Below are 24,327 nucleotides of genomic sequence, written 5' to 3'. Positions count from 1 at the left end.
TTATAAGCTTGGTCATCCACAAATATGAGTCAAACACAAAATAAAATAATAATGCAACATAGTTTTTGAACAATAATATTATATTTGCACACTTACTGACAAATGGCTAAGTATTTCTTTCAATGAATAATACAATAATACGAAATATTTATTTTTAAGTCTCAATACGGATACCACTCTACATTTGCATACAGACCTAGCTTCATCTTCATTCATACATCGTATCATGCACGCACGTAGATAATTTTTAATTTTCGCATGTCCCATCTTCAAGTATTTGTCAAATTTGGCCATGCTATGTTTTTCTCGGTCTTCCTCATTTTCTTCATCCATCAACATAATCATCATCATTCCCCTTTCCACAACTTATGGTGCATAGGGCATTGGTGCACCGACCGCATCGTAAACACATCATTTTTGTTGTATGAAAGTAAAATGATCAGTCTTACGCTCCAGGAATTAAAAAATATTCTTACGTAAAAACACATTTTTAAATAAATATTTCATGCCAACTATGTCGGGAATCGAACCAGAGATCTCTTGCATAGAAATCAAACACGCTGACCACTACACCACGAGGCCGACGTCCATCAACATTAGCACCGTAAATATTTTTAATTTTTAGTCGTTTTTCCGCTGTCCATGCTACATAAAAAAACAAACCAACGCCCAACTTCTTTCTTGATTTTGTCGGTAATGCTTGTCCAGCTCGTTTCAGCCTTGCATAATGCACGGATCTCGACCGGAATTCGGTGGAATGATTAAACAAAAATAACAAGATTATAATTCTTATTAGATTATCTTTTAAAATTAACCAAAAATATATTTCATGTCTTGAGGGAAAACAATTTAGTAATTCAACATTATTTGTCGGTTTCAGAACAATTTATTCCAAAATCAGCAAAATTGCGAAAATAAAATTTTTGACTATTGTTACTGCTACAGTAATTATTGTTTTTAATACAATCGCAAAGAACTTGCCATTTTCATAAGATTTCTAGTGTTTCCTGAAGCTCTAATACCAGAATTCTGGCAACTACGTACATTTCTATTAGTTGCCATATTACTTACCCTCTTACTTAGTTTACTGAAAACTGGCCCATAGAAAGGCAGAAAAATAGTCATAGATAATTAAATGGCGATTGTTGCTTTTATGGCGAATTGTGTTCCTTGGGTGTGTTCGCGAAAAATAAGATTTTTGATTATAAGCTAAGCATTTTTGAGCTGAAACCTTTGCACAATTTTGTGTGTTATGTGTTAAATATAATTTCGTATTGATATATCGACGACATTAGTTCAGAAATGGATGCATGTGATACGAAAACTATTGTCCAAGATGGCAGTCAACAACAAACAAACGCGATAGAGGTGCCTCCTATTGTACATCAGGATAAGCAAATCCAGGGGGTGTCGGCAGGTGGCGACACCGGTACTAAGAAGAAGAAAACGCGGCGCGGGAAATCCAAACGGAAAGCTAATAAACCTTACGTGAAAATGCCCTGGCACCAAAGGAGAAATCCTATCGGGAAAAATTCTAAAATAAATAGAAACAGGAAATTAGTTCTCGCACAAGCGAAGTTGCACGCGCCGTACAACACGAATCAATTTCTCATGGAAGTTCACATGCCGGAATCGGAAGGCGTATTCCAAATACCCAGAGCGCCGTCAGCGAGAACGAGGGACTCTAGTTTTAGCGTTGACAGTGAAGAAAATTATTTTTACTCGTTGCCAGAAGATGAAGAAGATTTTTTGACCAAAGAATTCTCTAGCGTTTACGAAGATGCTCAAAGCGAAAGATTGGCAAACATGACAAAGGAAGAATTAATGAGTGAGAATTTAATTTTAGAAGCCAAAGTAGAATCGCTTACGAAACGTCTGATTAATCGGAATGCAAATACAGAGACAGATGATAAAGCGCAAGGTGAAGCAAAAGTGTCCAGAGTGGTGGACGACCTGAACGCGAAACTTAAAGAGCAAGAGGATTTGATCCGAGAGTTACAGGCCTCCAACGAATCCTTGAGATTACAGAATGAACGCTTGTCCCAAAAGTGCGCTCCTCACGGCAGTTCGAGTGCGGACTCGGAGAGCGACTCTTCGTCGAGCTCCAGTAGCAGCAGCAGCCGGGGCTCCTTCCGAGTGTACTCGAGCCGCCCCGGTAACGGTCCTGCGCTGACTGACAGCGCAGCTATGGTTAACGGGTTCTCCCGCTCCCCTTCTCCGGAGCGTCTCGTGAATGGACACGAAGGCGGCCTCGCCATCAATGGACACATCGACAGGGACGAGGCCGATTCAGACCACGACAGAGTTGCTTCCAACGGACACATAGACGGTGATGTGGTTTTGTCGGAGAATGAAGAAGTTGTAATGAATGGAAGCGGAGTGCACGATCCGGAAAGGGAAGGGGGAGAGAACCTGGCATAACTCACACTAAGCACGCTGTTAGTTGTCAAAGGCACTGAATCTGTACAAAATTCAATTTATTCATTTTAGGTTCACTATGTTAAGTAGATTTCCAAGTGTTGATAGTGTAAGGGGGATTTTACTCGATTCATATATTTTATTTACCAGTTTTAGTAGTTTTATAAAATTATATTATGTATTTAAGTATGTAAGGACACTTTTAAGGATAAAAGTATGTATATTCTCTTGATGGATGTTATAAAAATTAATAAACTGGAAGTCTTAATTGTGTTTTTATTAAAATCAGCATTTTCAACATAAAATAAATTAAAATATACAATAAAAAAACTGAAAATGAGTTAAATTAGGCAAGTACTGTTTTATTACAAAATTTATTCTAAAATTCTAGTCAAAACCTTAACTAATTAAACTAAGTGATACTTAAAAATCGAAAGTAATAGTAACAATTTTAAAAACAATAATTTTTGTAAGAAAAAATAATACTTTTTCAAAACTTTACTATTACTAATGACCATAATTAATGCAACTTGTTTTTGGCAGCTGTTTTCATGTGTTGGTAGAAGGCTCTAATAAGAACAGAACCAATATTCAAATTCTTCTATATAAATACATCATAGAATTAAGAACTATTCTTAATTCTATAAAATACATGTTTAAATAAACATGAATCCAGATATTATCATTACTTTATTATGAGCTCTACAATATGGAAAGATTGTTTGATGTAGCTAAAATAAAATAATTATATTATGTGGAATTTACAGTACAAATAATAGATATATAAACATATGATAGGTCATCAATTTTTCTAAAATCCCAAGAGTTCAAGATTGATTATTTATCATGATGTTCTGCTTAACTACAGTTAACATAATAATTTTAATTGCTACAATATCAAATATTATACATCTTGAATCATATTGCCCTTTTCTTGAACATCACAAATAATAACAGTAGGAGGCAAATTTCGTAAAAGTTTATATTTTTTTCTTTAATTTAGGCTTTGGGGCCATGGGATTGGTTCCCTTATAGAACTGTTTTAGTAGAGCCATGGCTTCCTCCGCCATGAGCCCTCCAGTTTGTGTATAGGAATCCTTATGGAGGTTCTGTACACAGAACACTGTAGTCCCTCCAAATCTATCGTTAGCACAACCAAATATAACATCTCGCACACCCACAATGTGTAGGGCCTCCGCACACATAATGCACGGTTCCACTGTCACAAATACTCTTATATTACTAAACACATCTTTAGAATGCAACTTATTTAATTCACAATATTGAACTACTTGGTCGATGCAGTTGATCTCTGCGTGCCTAGTTGGATTTCTCGTTTCATTAACAGTATTTCTACCCCTAGCGATTATTTCAGAATTATTAACGAATACACATCCGACTGGTACTTCTTGACTAGACAGAGCTTCTTCAGCAAGCTCAAATGCGGCTTTCATGAATTTATTAGTTTCTTCGTCCATTTTTTAATTAATAAAACAGAAGTTTGTTATTCAGATAGATGCTCTTCGAAATAAGGTAGAAGATTCAGCGCTTTGATCAATTCCAAAGTTTTTTCGTGCCAATTATTATTTCCGATACTTCTTGGACTCGGATGTGGAATCATAAGGACCTGAAAAAAAGTATTTTGGTTAGTATTAAAAGCATTACAAAACTTCTGTAAGTTAGTTTAACCATGAATACCATAATGTTGTGTATGTCTATGCATAATTTATGGACATACTGCTTTAAAATGCCAATCTGAAGCACCTACATGCTTTCATTGCGCTTTAAAGGGCCACAATCACGATAATTGCGATAAAATAAATATAGACCCAATTTGTGCAACATGCACTTATTTTCATAAGCCTGCCTCTCACCTTACTGGCTCCTTAGATTGCCCAGCCCGCCTAGCTGCTGAGAGAAGAGAATTGTCTAAAATCGATTTTTTAGGCTAAATAAAAAAAGAAAGAAGTTTTTAAAAGAGGTATGTGAATTTACAAAAATTAGCGTATATTATCAAAATGTTCCCGGTTTGAACACAAAACTTCAAAAATTAAGCTTAATTTGGTAAATTATAATATATTTCGATGCAACCGTGCCAATAATGCCAGAGGAGGAGTCATGATTTGTGTAAAAAAAAAATTTCAACTGCTTTATTCTAAAAACATTCAACATTTCATCCGAACAGCTATATTTATGTGTGCAGATGGGTACAAAAATATATATATTTGGAGTTGTATACTTTCCACCATCGTCTTCCATTGAAACATTTAAATCCCATAATGCACTGCTCGAAGAGATTTTGACTGAAAATTTTGACACCGTAATTATTTGTGGAGATTATAATTTACCCAAAACTGTTTTTGCTAATGACGACGATGGAGTTATGTCTATAGGCCCTTTATCAGCGCAAGCGGCTACAATTGTCAACCTTTATGCATACATGAATATGTTTCAACACAATCACGTTACAAATTATAATAACGTTTGTTTAGATTTAGTTTTCAGTAGTTTGCACGATATAGCTGTGTCTAGATATATATATATATATAGTTGGATAATTTATATAGCGCCATTTTTGTGAAAATCACCTCAAGGGCGCTGAACGGCGCGGAGATCTACTGAACCTTTAATCCCAGTTGACAATTATCATCCACCGTTACTCCTTGTTCCTAATGAAACTAAATACTTCAAATTCACTGAGGGTGATTACGCTGGTATGAGTAATTCTCTCGCCCTTATTGACTGGGTATCTGTACTTAGTAACAAAACTGTTGATTCAGCAGTAAATATCTTCAACGACCACTTAGTCAAAGCTTTAAATCATTTTATTGCAACAGGTATATTCTTTCCCCCAAAATACCCTCAATGGTTTAGTCCTAAATTAAAATCTTTAATCTTTGAGAAGAAAAACGCTCACAAATTGTTTAAGCAAACTGGTGCTGAACAATACTTTCTCTCCTTTTCCCATTTCTGCTATCTGGCTAAAATTGAATCACAGACATGTTCAAATTCAAATTGTTTATTCACAAAGTAACATAACAAATAACAAAGGATTTAATAAATTTTTTCATCCCACTTAGAAATATACTTAAAGTCCCGGACTTGAAACACCTATACCATGCACTGGCAAATTCTGTGTTGACTTACGGTCTAATTGGTTGGGGAGCTTGCACAAAAACCGCCCTTGAACCTGTAGCAATTGCACAGAAATCTTTAATCCGAGCCATTTAAAAAAAAACATTTCGTTATCCAAGTGACTTGCTCCTTAAAGAATTCAGAGTACTGAATATTATTCAACAGTATATATATTGAGAACGGTAGTGGTTACACACATAAATAGAGACATTTACCCAAGCGTCAACCACAACCATAATACAAGATACTCTAATAGGGATCTGATACTAAGTGAAGGGGTCAACACTGTTCTGGCATCGAGATAACACTATCACGTAGGCAAAAAGGTCCATAACCTTTTGCCAGAATCGTGGAAAGACGGGAGTGTTGTCAAGTTACGGAAGGTGTTGACTTCGCTCTTTCATGACATTGGTCGTAGGGAGTCAGAAAAGTTGATGCATGCCACGGATTGGAGAATCTTACTGGATGTTAAAAATAAAATATAAAAAATAAGGAATAATTTTAAAAATATATATTTATAGATGACAACCATGAAGTTTCGCATAAATAAATTGTCTATGTTTTTATGAATGTATGTATGTGTATGCGCATGGGTGTATGTATGTGTGTGTGTGTATGTACATGTGTATATATGTGTATATATATACATATATGTGTGTGTATATATGTGTATGTCTGTATGTATATGAATCAAAATGTGTATCCGAATAAGTTTATATTTTGTTTGTCTCTGCTCTATATAAATTTGTTCACTTTTATAATATATTAAAATGTAATTGCCTAGCTTGGAACGGGGTATGTACCCTTGTTAGCTGGGCAAAGTGAACATGGAATTGTATTTTGATAAAGAGTGTGAATAAATAAATAAATAAATAACCTTAGTATGAATTCCAAGAAATTCTGGCAATTTGTTTCTCAGAAGCGGAAAGAAAATAGACTTCCTTCCAGTATGGTCTTTGAAAATAAGTCTGTTAACAATGAAAAAGACATAGTTAATCTTCTTGACTCCCACTTTTCATCCGTATACTCTTCTAACTGTCCACTGAATTGTGTGAAAACATTTGACCACCATAATACAGTTGACCTAAGTTGCTGCCATATATCGACCAAAGATGTATTTATTGCTCTCCAATCTCTCAAAGGTAAAACCAATACTGGTCCTGATTGTATTCCCGAAATATGAATTGTAGATTTGTTATCTCCCTACCCCTACCTATCATTTTCAATCTATCACTTCAATCTGGTAAGTTTCCATTAGCTTGGAAATCATTGTTTATTACATCTATCTATAAATCTGGAAACAAATCGAACGTCACTAACTATAGACCAATCTCAATTCTATCTCACATACCTAAACTATTCGAAGCAATATTAACGCATAAAATTACTCCTATTTTCAAAAATATCTTGGTTGATCAGCAACATGGTTTTCGGTCTGGTAAATCCACCACGACCAATCTCTTGTCTTTTACCGACACTATTTTTAGGGGTCTGGAGAAAAATAAACAATTTGATGTGATTTATACCGATTTTTCTAAAGCTTTTGACAAGGTCGATCACCAAATACTGTTGACCAAACTGTCTTCGTTTGGAATTCGTAATCCATTGTTATCTTTATTTAAGTCATATCTCAGTGAAAGGAAACAGTTTGTAATGGTAAATAATTCCATCTCAAACAGCATTAATGTATCTTCGGGTGTACCACAGGGTGCTCACCTTGCTCCTGTGCTATTCAATCTGTTCATCAATGATATAAAAAATGCTTTTCTTACTTCATCAATTTGGCTGTTTGCTGATGACACTAAAATTCTCAAACAGATTAACAGCTCTTCCGATTGTTCACTATTACAATCTGACTTATTGTCTTTTAGCACCTGGTGCTTATCCAATAATCTACATCTCAACTTAAGTAAGTGCAAGGTTATGAGATTTTTTCGTCTGAAAAATCCAATCATATACGACTACTCACTGAACGATGAAATATTATCATCTGTGTCTAGTATACGAGATTTAGGTATTATACTTGACACTAAACTTTCTTTTACAATTCATATTGAACATGTTTTCAATAAATCCTTAAAACGTCTTGGATTTATTAACAGAAGCACAGCTGACTTAAAAAATATCAATATCTTTAAAACTCTCTTCTGATCCCTAGTTCGCCCGCAACTAGAGTATTCCTCTGTTATCTGGTCTCCATATTATGATGTGAACATCGAGAGAATCAGTTCAACATTGATTTTTGAGAAAGATAGGCTGGAGATTGGGCTTATCCAGAGACCTATATACGTAAAATGAGTTAGAAACTACCTTGAATATATCTTCTCTTCAAGACCGTCAAAATAAATCCGACCTTATAGTCCTATTTAAAATTCTCAACTCACTCTTTGATGCGCCTGAACTACTGAGCTCAGTGAAATTAAATATCCCAACTAGAAACCTCAGACAAAACTTACTCTTTCATACCGATAACCATAGAATCAACTATGGTTTTCATTCCCCTATGCCCAGAATTCTTAGGTTTGCCAACAAACATACCAGTCTTGATTTCTTTGATAACAAGTTGTCTTCTTTCAAACGATCACTGAATCAAATTCAATTATAAACACCCTCTCCCGCTTCCACTCCCACAAAGTCTACTATAAACCATTGAGTCTTTCTAATTTTTTTATAATAATTTTCTATGTATAAATGTGTCCATAAAAATGCTTATTGGGCATATATATAAATAAATAAATAAAATAAAAAATTTAAAAACAACCGAAGGTGTGTTATATTATGTATTATAATATTACATACTCGCAGTTTTACTGTGAAATTAACAAGGTTAGATTAGTTAAGCACAAAAAATATATATTTATTCAATATAAGCCATGCGTACAATTTGAATAACATATACATTACCTTCACATCAGGAGACAAACTCAGAGATTTCAATAACTTTTTGACCCGAGTTTCCACAAACCTTCCGATACAGAGTATTATTTTGACTTGATAAATATTTATTGTTTCGATCAAAGAGGAATCACAGATTTCAAAGAGTGATTCTCGTTCATTTGGCTGAAAATCAAAAGTAATTATAAAATACATTTTGCATTTAATTATAAAATACGTAAAATAGAATAATCAATAATATATAATACAGAGGTTAATAAAACAAATTTATATATTCAACACTAAGTATACAATCTTGTGATAGGGAAATATCATGTTTGTTTGTTTTTACAATTTTAAAGTAATAAGGCTCAATGAAATTCTATAGAGTAAAGAAACAATTTTTTTCTACCTATTAGTAGCATAGATAATATTTTTAAATTTATAATTTTGAATTCCTGCGACCACGGTCATTGCAGGCAAAAGGTCGGCGTCTCCTCACTCCAAGAAGGCCAAAATTAACAGATCAAAAATCAAGACGATGTTCATTACACTTATTTCCAGATATTTTATGTAGTCAACTGGTTTTAAAATCTAGCACGAACAATTAATATCAAAGGACTGGTCCATCACGAGTTTGTACCACCTGGTACAATTGTGAAAGCTAAATTTTACGTTGAAGTGCTAAAAATACTGAAACACAGGATTCAACGCGCCGGCCCATAGCGCCTTCCTCGTCACCAACTACCTAGCCAAAACACGGCTTCTAATGATTCCCCAGCCCCTCTACAGTCCAGAACTGGCTCCCCCCGACTTCTTCTTGTATCCACGCCTGAAAGGATCCATGAAAAGAAAGCATTTTGAGACTATCGAGGGGATTTATGTAGCTTGTACCGCGGCCTTAAGAAGCATTCCGGAGTAGGCCTACCGTGGGGCATTCGATGCCTGGAAAAATTGCTGGAGCCGATGCATCAATGCAGGAGGAGCCTATTTTGAAGAATTTTGACGTGTCGTAGTGAAAAGTTCAACAACTTCTTTGTAACTGACTCACTGACATTACTTTCTGGACACACCAGACTAAGGATTCTCAGAAAGAAGCAATTGGATTGAGGGACATTATTTTTTACTAGAGGTTTTTTTTAAAAGGAATAACCCGCTAAGCCTCTTTTTAAGAGGCTTGTCAGCAGGTGGGAAATAGGATATAGAAGGAAGTTATGGAAAATATACCACAACACCCGGACCAATTGAGAAAAATCTTTCTTGGATTTTTTTCTTGCAACTGGCGGGAATTCAACCCGCAACGCTAGTTTCATTATTAGCTGTCTTACCAACTGCGCCTGTCTTTATTATTTAAATTAGTGTTTTTCAACTTGTGGGTCGCGATCCCCGGGGGAATTGCAAAGTTTTGCTTGGGAGGTTGCGGCTGCAAGCAAGATAAAAGTAAAAATAAAGGACTTTAGGTCCTACACTACCCTCAAAAATACAATAATTTAAGTGAAAAAGATGTGCCTTTTTATTCTTAATAATAAGTTGATTCATGGTTCTATTTTTAAGATGCAAATAACCTACGTTAGTTCACATGGGTAGGATATGGCGAATGGCAGGGGTGAATTATCCTAATAACCGATTATTTGCAAATATGGTAGCTGAAGCTTACCATATTTTTTTGACATCAAAAGTAATGTTTTATGTTCCATTATTATTTTTTAAAATCTGTCACAAGCCATTGTTTGCATTTCTGGTTGACATGACATCATACGAGCAGTTTAATAAAATTAAGGTCCTAGGGGGTCGTCATATATTTTTAGTCGTTAAGGGGTCGCATATTCAAAAAGGTTAAAAAACCATTGATTTAAGTAATTGATTTGTTTATTGTGACTTTAACCTAAATTGAATATATGAAATGGATACATCAAAGTAAGCAGTATTAAATAAAAGGTGAATAAATCAAATACCTTTAATTCTGCAGGTGTTATGTTTTTTCCACTTCCTGTCATAAGTTGCAGAGGGCAGTAGTTATGAACGAAACTAGTTCGGAAAAAGTTTTCAGGAATCCCACACAACTCCCGGATTAGATCCCAAAACCTCTTGCCGCTAATCTGTTCAAATATTTAAACAGTATGCACTTAGATAGTTCATAATTCAATTATTTTTTTAAAATATATACAATTAAACATTTAAAAATACTTCATTTCCTCAACTTACGTAGTTTTATTTGATACAGCGGAAATCGATTAGAAAGATAAAATGTGCGAAAAATTATCCATTAAAATTCAAATTTCCTAATAACACAGCGCAAGACACACCGAAACTGCCCGTCGTCGGCACGATCGGAGCTAGCTAGAATCTGCATGTGCCCGGTGCCGCGGTGTTGTCAGTGGTAAAAATGCGGCGAGAAAGTGTGCCCATAGATTAAATAAAATATTTAGGAAATTTTAATGGATGCACTCCTGGGTGTACTGATTTAGAATTTTTTTGTATAATTTGAACTATTGAATTTAATAAATTTATTGTCTTTTATATATTTAAATACCTACACAGAACTTCAATCAGATTTTGTATTTATGCCGTATCTATGGTATGTAAAGGTTAGTTTGAAAGCACCTATAATTTTCTAAACATACCTCAGAACGTTGACATTCAAATCCAAGGACAGGTCTAGACTCGATTTCGTTGTGTGGTTTGCGTACTGATCCACTTAATTTTAGCCAATTTTTCACTGCATTTATTTCGCCAAAGGGAACCTGATTAAAAACAATCAAAACTTCAATACTTAGATATCATATGTTTTCAAATTGTCACATCCACAAGCATGTTTTTAAATACTTATTTACTAACACCCAAGGGGCTTTTACACATACAAAAAAAATATTGTTAATATTTAAAAAAATAATAAGAGCTACATATATGGGCACTTGCAACTCTAGGTGCCAAGCCTACCAACACAGAAACCAATGACTGAAAAACTAAATTCATACCCGTATGCAGAGACAAAACTTAAGGTGAGGAAAGTACATTCTAATCTCAAATGCGGAGAATAACCCGAAGGTGAAAACAATAGAATGTACTTTCCTCACCTTAAGTTTTGTCTCTGCATACGGGTATCAAACTCTCTCCATAAAACATCATTGATTTTGCTTGTCTTCGAAACAATGTTGTTAATTACTTGTGACATTTAATGTAAACCAATTTTAATTATCACGGTTAAGTTAAACCAGTATTTAGTTTTAGTCAATTAAGTTGAAAATAAAACTCCAGTTAAATAAGTAAGTTGAAATCTTTTTATTTAATACCGTGTAACAAAACTTTGGTGAGTCGAAATTCAATACAATTATTCTTTTACACGAAAACAGATTCACTACAGAGTAAAAGCAGTTGAGAATATGAAAGTTTAGGCATTTACAGACTCACTTTCTCAATAGTTTCATCATAGTTATTTAAATAATTATTGATAACATTAAATGAAAAAGGGTTTAAAAAAGGGGAGAAAATACAGCAAAAAGGTCAGTAGGTACAAAATAGAAAACTTTTTTTTATTCAGAAAAATTGATTGCTTAGGTTCTTATGACATAAAAATTAAAAATTTTCAGGCTATTTTTAAGAAGTAGTAAATAATTCTAAACTGAAAATTGTCACGATTAAGTGGGATTAGAACAGTGTTTCCCAGCCTTCTTTATGCCATGCCCCACCACAGTCTTTTCAAAAGTCAGATGCCCCACCGGCATCTTTTTTAACTAAACAGCAGGTAAATTTTCAAATCATATTGTAATATGTTTGTAAACATATGAACCCCCAATGAAATGAAATAAAACCTACTCTAATACATTTATTATAAGTGAAATTATTACAAAACACAAATTGAAAATGTAATCAAGTAGAATAAAATTAAAATGAAAACAATAATAAAACACAAGTGACAATTGAAATTAAGTACAAACACACACATATCTCGACGCCTAATTCATGATTAAATTCAGTTACTCTTGCTACAAATAAATTTGATGTTTCGCAAGCAAATCCATGCCATTATTCCTATTATATTCAATAAATTTGTAATCGAATCATTATTTTGCATTTCTGAAAATTCCTCTTCATACAGTTGTTCATTTGAAATATCTACCAGCATTGGTTGTGTCAACCGAGATGGATTTTTTTTTCCTTTAAATCAGCAAATCGTTCTTTGAAATCACTTAATAAAGTTTGCAGATGGTCGAAAACGACAAATTTAGCATTATCAGTCACTTCACGAGTACAATTTGGCGTATATTTCAATTTTGTACATCTCATGCATTTTTTTGCATGACCGATGAGTATTCCCCTTTATATGTGGAATGCCAACGTGTCTCATCTTTGAAGCTAGGTGCCCCACCTCTGAGGCGTTATGCCCCACTGTGGGAAACACTGGATTCTAATCCTTGAATTCCTTGATTCTAAACCTTGGTATACTGGAGAAAAAAGACCAATAAAATATTATAACATGCAACCGAAATGGATTGGGTGTTAATTTAAGTTGTGTCTGTTTTTTTACAAATTAGGAGAACAAGAGGACACAACAAAAAAAATTAATAATAAATTAGAGTGGGTGCTTTCGTAATTGGACATGCTAGAAAAATCGGACATTCTAAATCTAATGGTCAAAAATAAATAAACACAATGCATTTTTTTTAAAAACACAAACAATTGTACATTTTATGGTGGAGATAAATTCTTGCGTTTACTTATTTTTGACAATTAGGTTTAGAGTGTCTAATTTATTTATTTTATTTATTAATTTATTATCATATACATAAAATTACATAAATTGATTTGACTGTCTAACTAGGGTTATTTACCCCGTTCTAAGACAATCAAAATATAAAAACAAAAATCAGCAAATAGAAAAAATAAATAAAGGACATAGTGAAAGTATAGTAAAAAAACATAGTAAAATGCATAGTAAAAAAACATAGTGAAATACGTAGTAAAAACATAGTAAAAAATATATATATATGCAAAACAAAGTAAAATACATATAATTACTATAGCATCCACTAGTCAATGATGTATTTTCCTTAATTATTTTACAACAAATTGGTCAATAATTCATAGCATCTTCACCATACACTGCGCAAATATCGCAAGCAGCTTTGGCAGCTTTATTCCTTGGATTGAACACGAAAGGAAGGAGGTGTTGAAAATGCTCACTTTTGCCTACTTGACATTTCATTTTGAAGGCTTGTAATCAAATAAAATAAATTATGTAACGCAAAAGCAAACATCTTGTAGAACAGAAAATTTTCTTTCGAATGGCGTATAACCTTTACCTTTGGTGCTCATTTTTAAATTTGGAAAAATGGACACAACTTATGGTGACATCTAATATAAAAATAACAAGAAATTAAATAGTTATTGGTTCTCAGGTTCTTAAGGCCTAATACCCAAATATTTTAATTTTGAAGCCATTTTCAAGTAGGCGATAATAATTATTCAAAAATGTACGTTATTTTGTAATCTTTTAATCCCTCTGCGCCTGATGTCACTAATTCTCTTCAATGAGTTGTCCTGGTTGGTGAGTTGGCTTCCTGGAAACCGGAAATCTATCACAACACTATATTATTGAATGATTTACAAGAACTTGTGACGTAATTTTTAAATGTTCTAATTTTTAGTGTGTAAGACAAACATTTTTATATCCAATTTCTCATAGCACTGAACTTCTTCATTATAGCGTTGTTATGTGTTGGGATAGATTTCTAGTTTCCGGTTTAGTGTAGTTTGATAGATACGGGGTTCCAATTTCAAATGTCAGTTCAACTCATCAACGACAACTCACAATGTCACAGGCAAAGTAATACGACAAATAAAAATGTTTGAAAATAAAATTGCTTTGGTTTAATAGTCTATTAACAAATAATTTTTCTTTTAAAAAAAAACTACCTAACTTTCTCACGAAATTTTCTTTATCGCTGTCTTTTATTTCTACAAATTGTTTTTGTATGATTACTTTATTGGTTTTATTGAAAATACTTGCCACTAGATGGATTTGATGTATATAATAAAAACTACAAACAAAAAACCATCACACTATTTCCCCATAAGGGTAGGCAAAGAGGATAGAACGCCACATCACTCTATCTTTGCATACTTTGCATACAACTCATTCCTGGAAACTCAAATCGACTCTGAATTGTAATTTTCTTTATTATGTATAAAAACAAACGTAATGATCTTATACATAAAACAAAAACAAACAAACAAACAAACCATCACGCCGTTTCCCCGTAAGGGTAGGCAGAGAGGATAGAACGCCACATCACTCTATCTTTGCATACAGATCTCGCTTCCTCTACATTCATACATTTTCTCATGTACGTGCGCCGATTATTCCTACTTTTGACATGTTCATCTTTAAGTATTTGTTGGATTTGGTCATGCCATGTCTTTCTCGGTCTTCCTTTATTTCTGCATCCATCAACATTCGCATTGTAAATATTCTTATCCGTTCTTTCGCTGTCCATTCGCTCTACAAGTCCAAACCAGCGCAGAGCTCCTTTCTTGATTTTGTCAATAATGCTTATATCAGCCTTACATAATGTACGGATCTCAACATTTGTGCCTCTATCGTACATAGTTTTACTACACATTCGCCTGAGAGATCGTATTTCCACAGCATTCAGCGTACTACTCCATTTTGAACTGCTTATTTTACCTCTAGCGACAAACATTTATTTGCCAAGGTGGATTTAAGTGCACCGTTCACTATGTTCCTGGCACTCACTCTCCTTTCAATATCTTTCTCAGTTATTCCATCCCTAATAAACATACTTCCAAGATACACAAATTCATCTATTTATTTTAGTATAACTCTATTCACAGTGATCTCACATTTAGTCATACCTTTATTTCTCATAATAAAAACTAAGTTTTTCTAAATGGCTTAGTCATTATTAAGTTCCAATATTGAGATGCAATAGTCCACTCCGGGATCCTACCTAAAGTAATTTACTACCTCTGAGTGATCTCCTTGTTATGACGAAGGACAAGCAATTTTGCAAATGGCAACAATATAGGGTAGCCTCCTCCCAAACCAAGGGTAGCCTTTTTTTCCAACTGAAGCCAAATGTAACAGAAAATCCTTGGTTTTCCAAAGTGATTCTGAACAAATTTGAGACATTATTCATATGCATTGGGCACTGCTGCAATGGTTCTCACCTGTTCAGAATCCATGTCCAGGACTCTGCCATTTGTGAATGTCAGCTTGATGAGGAAAATTTAAACCATGTTTTTTTTGGATGCCCCATAAATGATCCTGATTTCCTATCAGACCTCTCTGATATTAATATCTCATTCCCTATTCATATTCTTACTCTCCTGTCCCCACCCAATAAACATGTATTTAAAATTCTATGTAAATATCTAGTTATAAATGGTGTTAAGATTCAATTTTAGTGTAAGCTCCCATAAATATGTTTTCAAAATATTAAATACTAACTTACTAATCTGTATATATTATTAACAAATGTAAAAAAACTCGACACTGGCTAGAACACCCAAGTTGAGAGGTGAAAAGGCCATAAAAAAACTAAGAAGAAGACATGCAATAGTAAATAATAGTATATTTGAAAATGTATTGAACTTACACCAGTCTGGGACATTCCCCACGGTCCAGGGTTCATCCCGAGAAACATGAGTGCCTTTGGACTATTACAGTAAGTACGAACATAATTTTGGAAAACATCGAATGCGTATTCAGTGGGGTTGTACACGCATTCCACAGGTTTTGAAAACTTTAAAAGATTCAGCCTTGCACTTAGATTATTAATATTAGTTAAAAACGGTAAAACAACTTTTTCACTATCCGGAAGAAAATAGTTTGATACAACAATGTCATTTTCATTTGATTCGGGGTTTAGAATCTCCGCAGAATCAAATTTAAAGCGCTTATTAACACTCATTTGTATTTAAGTTAAAGTTATTAATTATGTTTATTAATTTATTATTATTTATGAGCTATACTTACAAAACTACATCGATGATTATTTATGTAAACAAACCGAACAAAGACTATTCGAGCATAATATTATCTTAAATATATTTTTCCACGTCAGAAATAGCCGAAATCAGTTTTACGATTGAATCCTACTTAGTTTTTTCACCACACAAAATCAAATCATATTACTTAAAACTTGAAATTACTAACCACAACACAAGTAACCAATATGATCGCAAACAAAACGCCAGAAACCATAGATAATATTAATTTTGATTCATGTCATGTGTTCAATGTTAGATGGGCTGCATTTAAACGTCATCCTACGAATTTGTTTTCTACTCACTTAAAAGTAGGTAGGGGAACTCGGGGTAGAACGGGGTACCGGGGCGGAACGGGAAAGGGGCAGGAATTCGCTAAGTACAACAGAGATGGATGAACTTCGCGCTGAATAGTCAGTTCACTGCGCTGCGCTATATGATATGGTTGCTGTCAGTATTAGAGTGCGCTTAGTTTGAAATTCATCGAATGTTGAAAAGCTCGAAATTTCTAATATTTGCTCTGTTACACCAAGGTATAGACCATGTTTATTTAAAAAATTACACTATATGTTAATTTCAACTCTACTTTTGACTGACCAAAAGTCTAGTGATAACTCAAGGACAACATTTATACCAGCCATAACTCCCTTATTTTAAAGAACGCTACTGTCGGGGCACAATGGGTGGGACACAAAAGAGTACTCGTCCCTTTTATACAATACGATATAATTATATTTTTTGCCCCAGGGGGGGGAGGCAGAATCGGAATTTTTTTCTTATTTTTATTATTATTATTATTTTGGTAAGTTAAACACTTGTTTTTTTTGTAGATAAATAAGTAAATAAACGTAAAAAATGACAAATAATGATGTAATTTGTTAAACTCCCACAAATCGCAATCAAAGCTTAGCTACCCCGTTTCACCTCGGGTTTCCCTATATAATATTATGGGTGGTCAAAAAAAAAAGTATTTTCTGTTTTAAATAAAACAGTTACCCTCAAACACCTTAAACAGTCTCACGAAAATAAATCAAACCGTTTAAAAAGAACTAAATCACTAGGCGCAAAACGAAATTTTAAACAGCACAAAGTCGTTATCTTTGTAAAAGAACACCAAAAACTGAAGGCGTTTCAACAACGGAGTAGCAAATTAAACTAAAACAGCGTCATAACCAGTTGTAACCTTTGAGACATTAAAAAAAAACTGAAAACTTCACCGTTTTTTTAAAAACTGTCAGCCTACACCATTTAAGAACAGTTGCCTTTCAAAGAAACCCTGCTTAAATTTTGCTAGGTGTTCTTTTTACGTTTTTTACCCATCCATCTATACTCCATACAATACCTTTTACCAGAATTTACGAACAGTAATAAGGTACTTAATCAGTTCACAATTCCTTTAAAATGTCTACCCTGTCATTTGATTTTTGATAATAATTTTATACCTGATAAACACATATGCCTTGAATAATGAATACTACCATACCTCAAAAAGTGTTTTATTTTTTATCAAAAAAAAAAAACATCAACAATGTGAAGCACTTTTCAGTAAACACGTATTTTTTTTAGATATTTTGTATTTAATCATAAAACAAGTTCATTCTGCTTTGATACAAGTAATTTCATGTATTTCATTTTATTGGGGATTTTAACAGCTATTATACAACAATAAGTATAAATATATTCACCTAGAGTTCAAAATAAAAATAATTGTGACGTCTTCATTATTTCAATGTCATGGCGATATTGCAAAATACCGATCATCAACGGCAACACTATTTTACAAAGTTTAAATTTACGTAATTAGACGTTGATCTTATTTGATCTTTGGTTTGACGGAAGGCGGAATTGACGTTTGTGACTTGTGTCTTGTGACTTGTGACATTTTGAACATTGAATCTTATCTAACTTATTGCATATTGATAATGACTGATACAAAATTCGAATAATATTATATCATATTAACTTATAATTGTATCTCCATTGAATCGGTCGGCACCGCAATGAAGACCAGACGTGCGTGTAAACCTGTCATGTAATAATTGAAGTGAAAATCGAATATAATCAATCTTCTTAGATGTAAGCTGCTCCAAGCGTTTTAAAAATATGTTTTATTTGAACAAGGGTTAATCACAGCATCGTTAGAGTAAGATTTGGTTTAAGATTAACTATTATTATAGATAGACTATTATCTGAAGCATTAGACTGATCATCTTACCTTAACTTAATTTATTTTATCTAAATAAGAAGAGTTTGGAGCACCAACACAATATCCCGTGCACCATTGGGTGTGGATAAGGGAATGCTGAAGATCATGATAGTTTTTAAAGCAGATTTATTCATTTGTAAACTCTTTTATATTTCTTTAGGCGCTGTAGATTAAAATAAAGTATAATTTATTCTAGGATATGTCGACTGTTGCTGTAAAAATATTATTTTTCGCTCAATCCCGAGAAATTGTTGGATCGAAGGAATCATCTATAACCTTGCCGAAGAGTACAACATATTCCGATCTTCTTGAATTAATAACGTCGATTTTTGGGTTGTCGAGTATCAAAAACAACATAATAATTGCCAAGAATACCGAATTGTGCGAGAATAATGAGAACCCCATAACTTTTGACAGCAATGATGAACTTGCTGTTATTCCACCACTGAGCGGAGGTTAACAAACTTAGCTAACAATAATAAATTTATCATAAACATGGATTTTTTGCATCTCACTCACGATGTCCTTTCCATTGACCATGTCTTGAAGCTTGTGTCTTCGGAGACTTGCGGCGCTGTGTCTATGTTTGTCGGAACAACTAGAAACAATTTTGACGGAAAAGAGGTAAATATTTTAATTATATTTATAAAAAAATCTTTATACTGTATTTATTTTTATAATGAAATTTTCAACAAAAAAAACATAGTTTTTTTATTTTGTAAAATATGCATGTATTAATATTTTTTTTAATTTCTGGAAGGTTGTTCAGCTAGAGTATGAAGCTTATGACACAATGGCCCTCAAGGTTATGAAGAACATCTGTAATGACATCCGAAACAAATGGTCGGAAGTTCATAAAATTGCCATTTATCACAGGTAACAGCAACGTTATTTTTAAAATTTTATATGGCCGCGTATTACCGTATTAGCCCGAGTATAACACGACTTATATATTTGAAGCAGAAATGAAAGGAAAAATTCCGATATAAAACAAAAAATAATTAGGGAAATTGAGTGTATTAAAAGCAAACGTAGAAATCTCTGCCAAAAATGGAAAATGAGTTGTTGATGCCAAAATAAACTATACATAAAAACTTACCTACCTAAATAATAACATAATTCACAACCGTCTCTAAATCTTGCAAAAACAGATTTTAATTATACTACTTGACATCGCAAACATAGCATTCTCAATTGAGTTGGTGAAGCATAATTAGAAATCTCACAATTCTTTTTTCAAAGTTTTTCGCAAATACCTCAGTAACTCCTTCAGTGGAAATTTATAAGTTTGCTTTTAATACCCCAATTGTTATTTTAAACATATGTTTTTTTTACAAATTATCATCAATGTCGCTTGAATGATTATTACTCGACGCGTAAAATGTTATCCCCACTCCATCATATCAGATTTTTGGAAGCGCAACATTTCTTAAAACCCTTTTCAATAGTTGCTTCATTAACCTTAATCCCCAAATATAATGCGAATGTTTTTTTTTAGAAAAATATTTTAAGTACAAACATTGCATTATATTGGGACTAATACGGTATACATGTATTAGCAGCCAACCAGGCGAGTTCGCATAAATGATTGCTAGGTACTTACCGTTACTGTGTGAGCCATTGTGTTTTTTTTTGTGTTTGAAAAAACTCATTCAATTATTTGTTGAACCATGAACATAAGTTTTTGTTCATGCTTATTAATTCAATGTAATATCATGAAATTACTTGAATAGTGAAACACACAATTCATGCTCGTTGTGTTATTTCATTATTTTAAATATAGTATACCACTTAATAATCGTCCTATGACATAATAGAGTTATGGTCTAATAAAAATAATTGTTAGTACTTTGTGTTTGTATGCGTTAAATTGTAAACACTTTAATATTGAATGTTGTTGTTTATTATTTTGTACTGACACACAGATTTTTTATGTAAAAGATTTGTTAATTGAAAATGATCTTTTTTTTTTAGGTTAGGCACAGTTCCGGTGCTGGAAGCGAGTGTTGTAATAGCCGTCAGTAGTCCACATAGAGTTGATTCTATGGCTGCCGTCCAATTCTGTATTGAACATCTCAAAGGTACGGTGCCAATATGGAAAAAAGAAGTGTATGCCAACCGAGACCCCGTTGAAAGTCAATGGAAAGAAAATGTCGAATGTCCTTGGTCTAAAAACCATAAAATGAAAAATAATCCTGACTGTGCATAAATTCATTTTGTTACAATCAATTTATTCAAGTACTATCAATGTATTTGAAGTAGTTGTTGACCTTGTTAGTTTTATATTATTATAATGTTGATGATTGATAATATTTTTTTATTTTTTATAAGTCTACTAGTTAAGTTTTAAAGTCTTTAAAGTTATACAAAATAAATTTTATATCTTGTTTCCGTGCCTTTTATTTACCTATTTGAACATTATTTCAGAAGGTGACAAGTTTATTTTCGAAAAATGCAAAATGACCGATGAACCAAACACTTCACAGATCTCGATTGATCCAAATATCATTCAAGTTAATGCTTCTAATGAGGAAATTCAGCGGAGAATTAATAACTTCATAGATAAGAAAAGAGACCAAATAAACTTGTGTAATATTCAAGACTTTATTATACACAAAGGAGAGATTTCAGAGTCAAGTGAGGCACCAGATACATGTGCTAGAGTAAATGCTGTCCTTGTAAAACGGAAAGATTCCAAAAGTCATTTAAATGGTGAGAAAATTTATGACGGTACAATTTATTGGTATATTCAGTAGTTTTACCAAAGTTATAGAGAGTATTCTGTATCGTTATGTCACTAAGTTCTATATATTTTAGTAATCTCTTAATTTAAAAAATCACTAAGTCCATTAATAAATCTGAAACAGCTGTTTATGATTGTATAATTTCTCTCGTTACAGTTTTGCAAGGTTGAAAAATATAGAATTTAGTGAAATATATATGTACTTAATGAGTTTTACCTACGATATGTGATTTTACCTGTCAACCAATGCTAATGTATGTACTTACCTACTGTTAAATTCGAAAATGTGCTACTTGGTAACAATGGTAGTTTATTTTATAAGCTCAAATAATACCTTACTTTATATTTAATCGTGTTTTTATATCTACGCACAGAATAAGGGTGTTGAAAATTTATAACATCTTTAATTTTTTTATTCATTATTACAATAAATATGATAAAATATTATTAACTACAGTAATAATATTAAATGAATTGTAAAATGCAATTTTGATTCAATAGCCTTTATCATCATAACAATAGGTATTATGACTATGTACTACCTAGTCGGAGTGACTGAAACACTATTCAAAGCAACTAACAATAAGTACTGATTGTTTTATTAACTAATAGCAATAAAGACTTCTAAATTTGACTGAATCCACCAGCATCCATTAGGCAATGTTCAGGCATATTACCAAGTGTATGTTATGTCAACTTTTAATCTGACATAGAGGGTGCGTAACAAGTTAAAATGTGAACACAAATGTCGTTAGACTGCTACATGCTTGTATTAGTGTACATTTAGTATCCAAAAGACCTTTTTAGTTTAGTGTTCGTGCTATCATAATTTTGCATATTTTTTCTCATTTCGGTTTTAGTTATGCGAGTACACAATGAATGGGGACCTCAAACAAAAGTAGAAAAGAAGGAAATCGTTAGGAGTAATGTGGATTCTAAAAACTCCAAAAATGCGATCGAAGAAAGGTTATTGAATGCTGAAACACACATAAATGTGGCAAAACCAATTCCCTGTGATATTTACAGCCGTTTGAAGAAAATCGAAGACAGAATATTAGAACTGGAATCTATTTCTCCCGAATATGTTATGTTTTGGGTAATGATTTTAAATTGAAATGAATTTGAATAATATTGCAAATGCTTGTTTAATTAAAAATTTAACCATTTATTTAATGGCTATAATGCTTGCCTCAAGCACAAGGCTTTTGAGTTGGATTCCCCTTGAGATCATAATATTCTAATATGATTTTGTGTAAACTAAAGTGTTTTTTTATTGTAATTCACCACTATAATAAGCCTCTTGGCTTGTTGTGGTGCAAATTTATTTATTGTGTTATTTAAGAAGTATAATTTTACAAAAAATATATTATTTATTTAAATTAAAATGGTTGACCACAGAGTTAATGCTTTGAACACAAATAAATTATATTATTTAATTTAAAGGTATATTCATAAACTAAACGAAATACCGCACCAAAAAAGGCAAGTTCTTGTGCTTGGTGTGGAATTATATATTAAATGTTAATAAGTATTATAAAAATATATAAAAATTCGTCCACAACAGGCCAGGAAGCCTAACACAACATTCAGATTTGAGAATCATCACATTTATTTTTTGTTCTCACTGAGAATCGAAGTACACCACAGGGGTGGCAATATTAAAGTATTAAAAATATTTAAATAATCAACTTTTCTATGTCTACTGGTTTCGAGATGTACCCATCTCTTCATCAGGACACTAGTTACACTAACATGAGTAGAAAGAGACAGGTATATTTTTAAACCGGTTGACATAGAAAAGTCGGTAAGTGGTTACCTGTAGTATGTGATAATTATAACATGGTGATGTGTAAAGGATTTTTTTCATTTACTTGAATTACAGTTGTATTAAAATGTAAAAAAAGTTCATTATAATTTCTAAACATGCTTATCACTGTGTTTACTTTATGATTGTAGTTTCTATTAAATTTGTATGAGTTTTATTAAAATTTTCAGGCAAGAAATTCTCAAGAAGATAATAGCTCTGAAAACACCTTGCCTGCTGAGCTTAATCCAACCAAAGTGTTTAAATTCAGCTCAGAGGAGATTCAAAAAAAACTTCAAGCTTTGGAACAAGCATAAAGATCATCTTATTATATTTAAGTTAAATCCAATATTACAAAATAAGGTTACTTCTTTATGTAAATAAATGTGATTCTTGATTGAATTATACTACCCATTTTATAAAATTCTTTTATTTGAATTCTACCATACATATAAATAATATATAATCAATGATGATTGCACTAGTATTCTAAATTAATTCTGTTTTACATCCAAATGATTAAATTATGAAGTGTCACTAGGTCACGAGTACCTTAAAGAATTAGAATTTAGTTTGGGTACCATGCATGAGGTCCGAATGTTTGATTCCTGGCGAGGATGACAAAATGTTTAAACGAAAGATATTTTTCACTGCAATATTCCACTGTCCCTGGACTGACATCTGTTCATGGATACAATAATAATATATTAACATCATTGAGTGATCTCAATGGTTATTTGGATATACATAATCAACTATAATATTTTGTAGTCTAAAAATAAATACGAATTTTAGTATTTTTATGTAAAAAATTGCCACACGCCTGAATTGGTTTAAAAATGCTTAAATTTTTTGAAAAAGTATCTTAAACAGCTGTGCAAAAAAAGTTTAAAATAAAGAAAATATATCCAACAAAAAATATGAACTTTATTTTTAGATTGCTTGTTCATAATCGCAACCACATAAAAATAACGCCTGCTGATAGGGTACCTAAAGTTCTAACCAAGAGGGTACCCTAAAAAAAATGGTCAAGAGACAGACCAAGGAATTAATAATTGATCGATTGTGTAGAAATGAACTGGAGTAAGGTAGGAGAGAGTAAAAACTGGGGAAGGGTGGCCAGAGACAAAACCAATG

General features: G+C 32.7%; 5 protein-coding genes across 8 annotated transcripts; 3 read left to right on the top strand and 2 right to left on the bottom strand.

Moving 5' to 3' along the window:
• The first annotated feature begins 1,116 nt into the window (after positions 1-1,116).
• Hexim (Hexamethylene bisacetamide inducible) lies at positions 1,117-2,686 on the top strand. Its single transcript, XM_088239455.1, has one exon. It carries the CDS (start codon positions 1,303-1,305, stop codon positions 2,419-2,421), a length of 1,119 nt encoding a protein of 372 aa, XP_088095581.1. The 5' UTR covers positions 1,117-1,302; the 3' UTR covers positions 2,422-2,686.
• Positions 2,675-3,896, bottom strand: LOC148272881 (tRNA-specific adenosine-34 deaminase catalytic subunit ADAT2). The gene has a single exon (XM_088239456.1). It carries the CDS (start codon positions 3,894-3,896, stop codon positions 3,399-3,401), a length of 498 nt encoding a protein of 165 aa, XP_088095582.1. The 3' UTR covers positions 2,675-3,398.
• On the bottom strand, positions 2,675-16,677 carry Smug (Single-strand-selective monofunctional uracil-DNA glycosylase). 4 transcript variants are annotated; one of them, XM_088239452.1, is made up of 6 exons: positions 16,047-16,654; positions 11,052-11,171; positions 10,383-10,526; positions 8,458-8,613; positions 6,431-6,521; positions 2,675-4,045 (listed from the first exon to the last, which is right to left on the bottom strand). In XM_088239452.1, exons 1-5 carry the CDS (start codon positions 16,359-16,361, stop codon positions 6,432-6,434), a joined length of 825 nt encoding a protein of 274 aa, XP_088095578.1. In that variant the 5' UTR covers positions 16,362-16,654; the 3' UTR covers positions 2,675-4,045; position 6,431. The 4 variants fall into 4 exon arrangements, with proteins under 4 accessions (XP_088095578.1, XP_088095580.1, XP_088095577.1 ...); XM_088239453.1 differs by lacking the exon at positions 2,675-4,045 and adding an exon at positions 5,997-6,014; XM_088239454.1 differs by lacking the exon at positions 6,431-6,521 and having other exon boundaries at positions 16,607-16,677.
• Positions 16,678-18,256: 1,579 nt separating this feature from the next.
• Mocs2B (Molybdenum cofactor synthesis 2B) lies at positions 18,257-23,614 on the top strand. Its single transcript, XM_088239449.1, has 7 exons — positions 18,257-18,580; positions 18,840-19,267; positions 19,404-19,519; positions 20,618-20,724; positions 21,071-21,355; positions 22,247-22,482; positions 23,382-23,614. The coding sequence occupies exons 2-7, from the start codon at positions 19,139-19,141 to the stop codon at positions 23,505-23,507; spliced, it is 999 nt and encodes a 332-aa protein (XP_088095575.1). The 5' UTR covers positions 18,257-18,580; positions 18,840-19,138; the 3' UTR covers positions 23,508-23,614.
• Positions 18,843-19,103, top strand: Mocs2A (Molybdenum cofactor synthesis 2A). The gene has a single exon (XM_088239450.1). It carries the CDS (start codon positions 18,843-18,845, stop codon positions 19,101-19,103), a length of 261 nt encoding a protein of 86 aa, XP_088095576.1.
• Positions 23,615-24,327: the final 713 nt, after the last annotated feature.

Source organism: Micrasema longulum, unplaced genomic scaffold (assembly GCF_059751315.1).
Source record: "Micrasema longulum isolate JH-2025_06_02 unplaced genomic scaffold, ASM5975131v1 h1tg002169l, whole genome shotgun sequence".
Lineage (NCBI taxonomy): Eukaryota > Metazoa > Arthropoda > Insecta > Trichoptera > Brachycentridae > Micrasema > Micrasema longulum.
The sequence above is the reverse complement of the archived record's forward strand: the minus strand, read 5'-3'. Positions and strand labels throughout refer to the sequence as shown.

Excerpts from the sequence above, each read along its gene's own strand:
- Smug (XM_088239451.1), bottom strand. The coding sequence starts at position 16,361 with ATGAGTGTTAATAAGCGCTTTAAATTTGATTCTGCGGAGATTCTAAAC. Across the intron at positions 11,172-16,046 it reads GGGGAATGTCCCAGACTGGT|GTTCCCTTTGGCGAAATAAA; the intron begins GTAAGTTCAATA and ends GTTTTTAATCAG. Across the intron at positions 8,614-10,382 it reads TAACACCTGCAGAATTAAAG|CCAAATGAACGAGAATCACT; the intron begins GTATTTGATTTA and ends TTTGATTTTCAG.
- LOC148272881 (XM_088239456.1), bottom strand. The coding sequence starts at position 3,896 with ATGGACGAAGAAACTAATAAATTCATGAAAGCCGCATTTGAGCTTGCT.
- Hexim (XM_088239455.1), top strand. The coding sequence starts at position 1,303 with ATGGATGCATGTGATACGAAAACTATTGTCCAAGATGGCAGTCAACAA.
- Mocs2B (XM_088239449.1), top strand. The coding sequence starts at position 19,139 with ATGGATTTTTTGCATCTCACTCACGATGTCCTTTCCATTGACCATGTC. Across the intron at positions 20,725-21,070 it reads CTGTATTGAACATCTCAAAG|AAGGTGACAAGTTTATTTTC; the intron begins GTACGGTGCCAA and ends ACATTATTTCAG. Across the intron at positions 22,483-23,381 it reads CCGAATATGTTATGTTTTGG|GCAAGAAATTCTCAAGAAGA; the intron begins GTAATGATTTTA and ends TAAAATTTTCAG.
- Mocs2A (XM_088239450.1), top strand. The coding sequence starts at position 18,843 with ATGTCGACTGTTGCTGTAAAAATATTATTTTTCGCTCAATCCCGAGAA.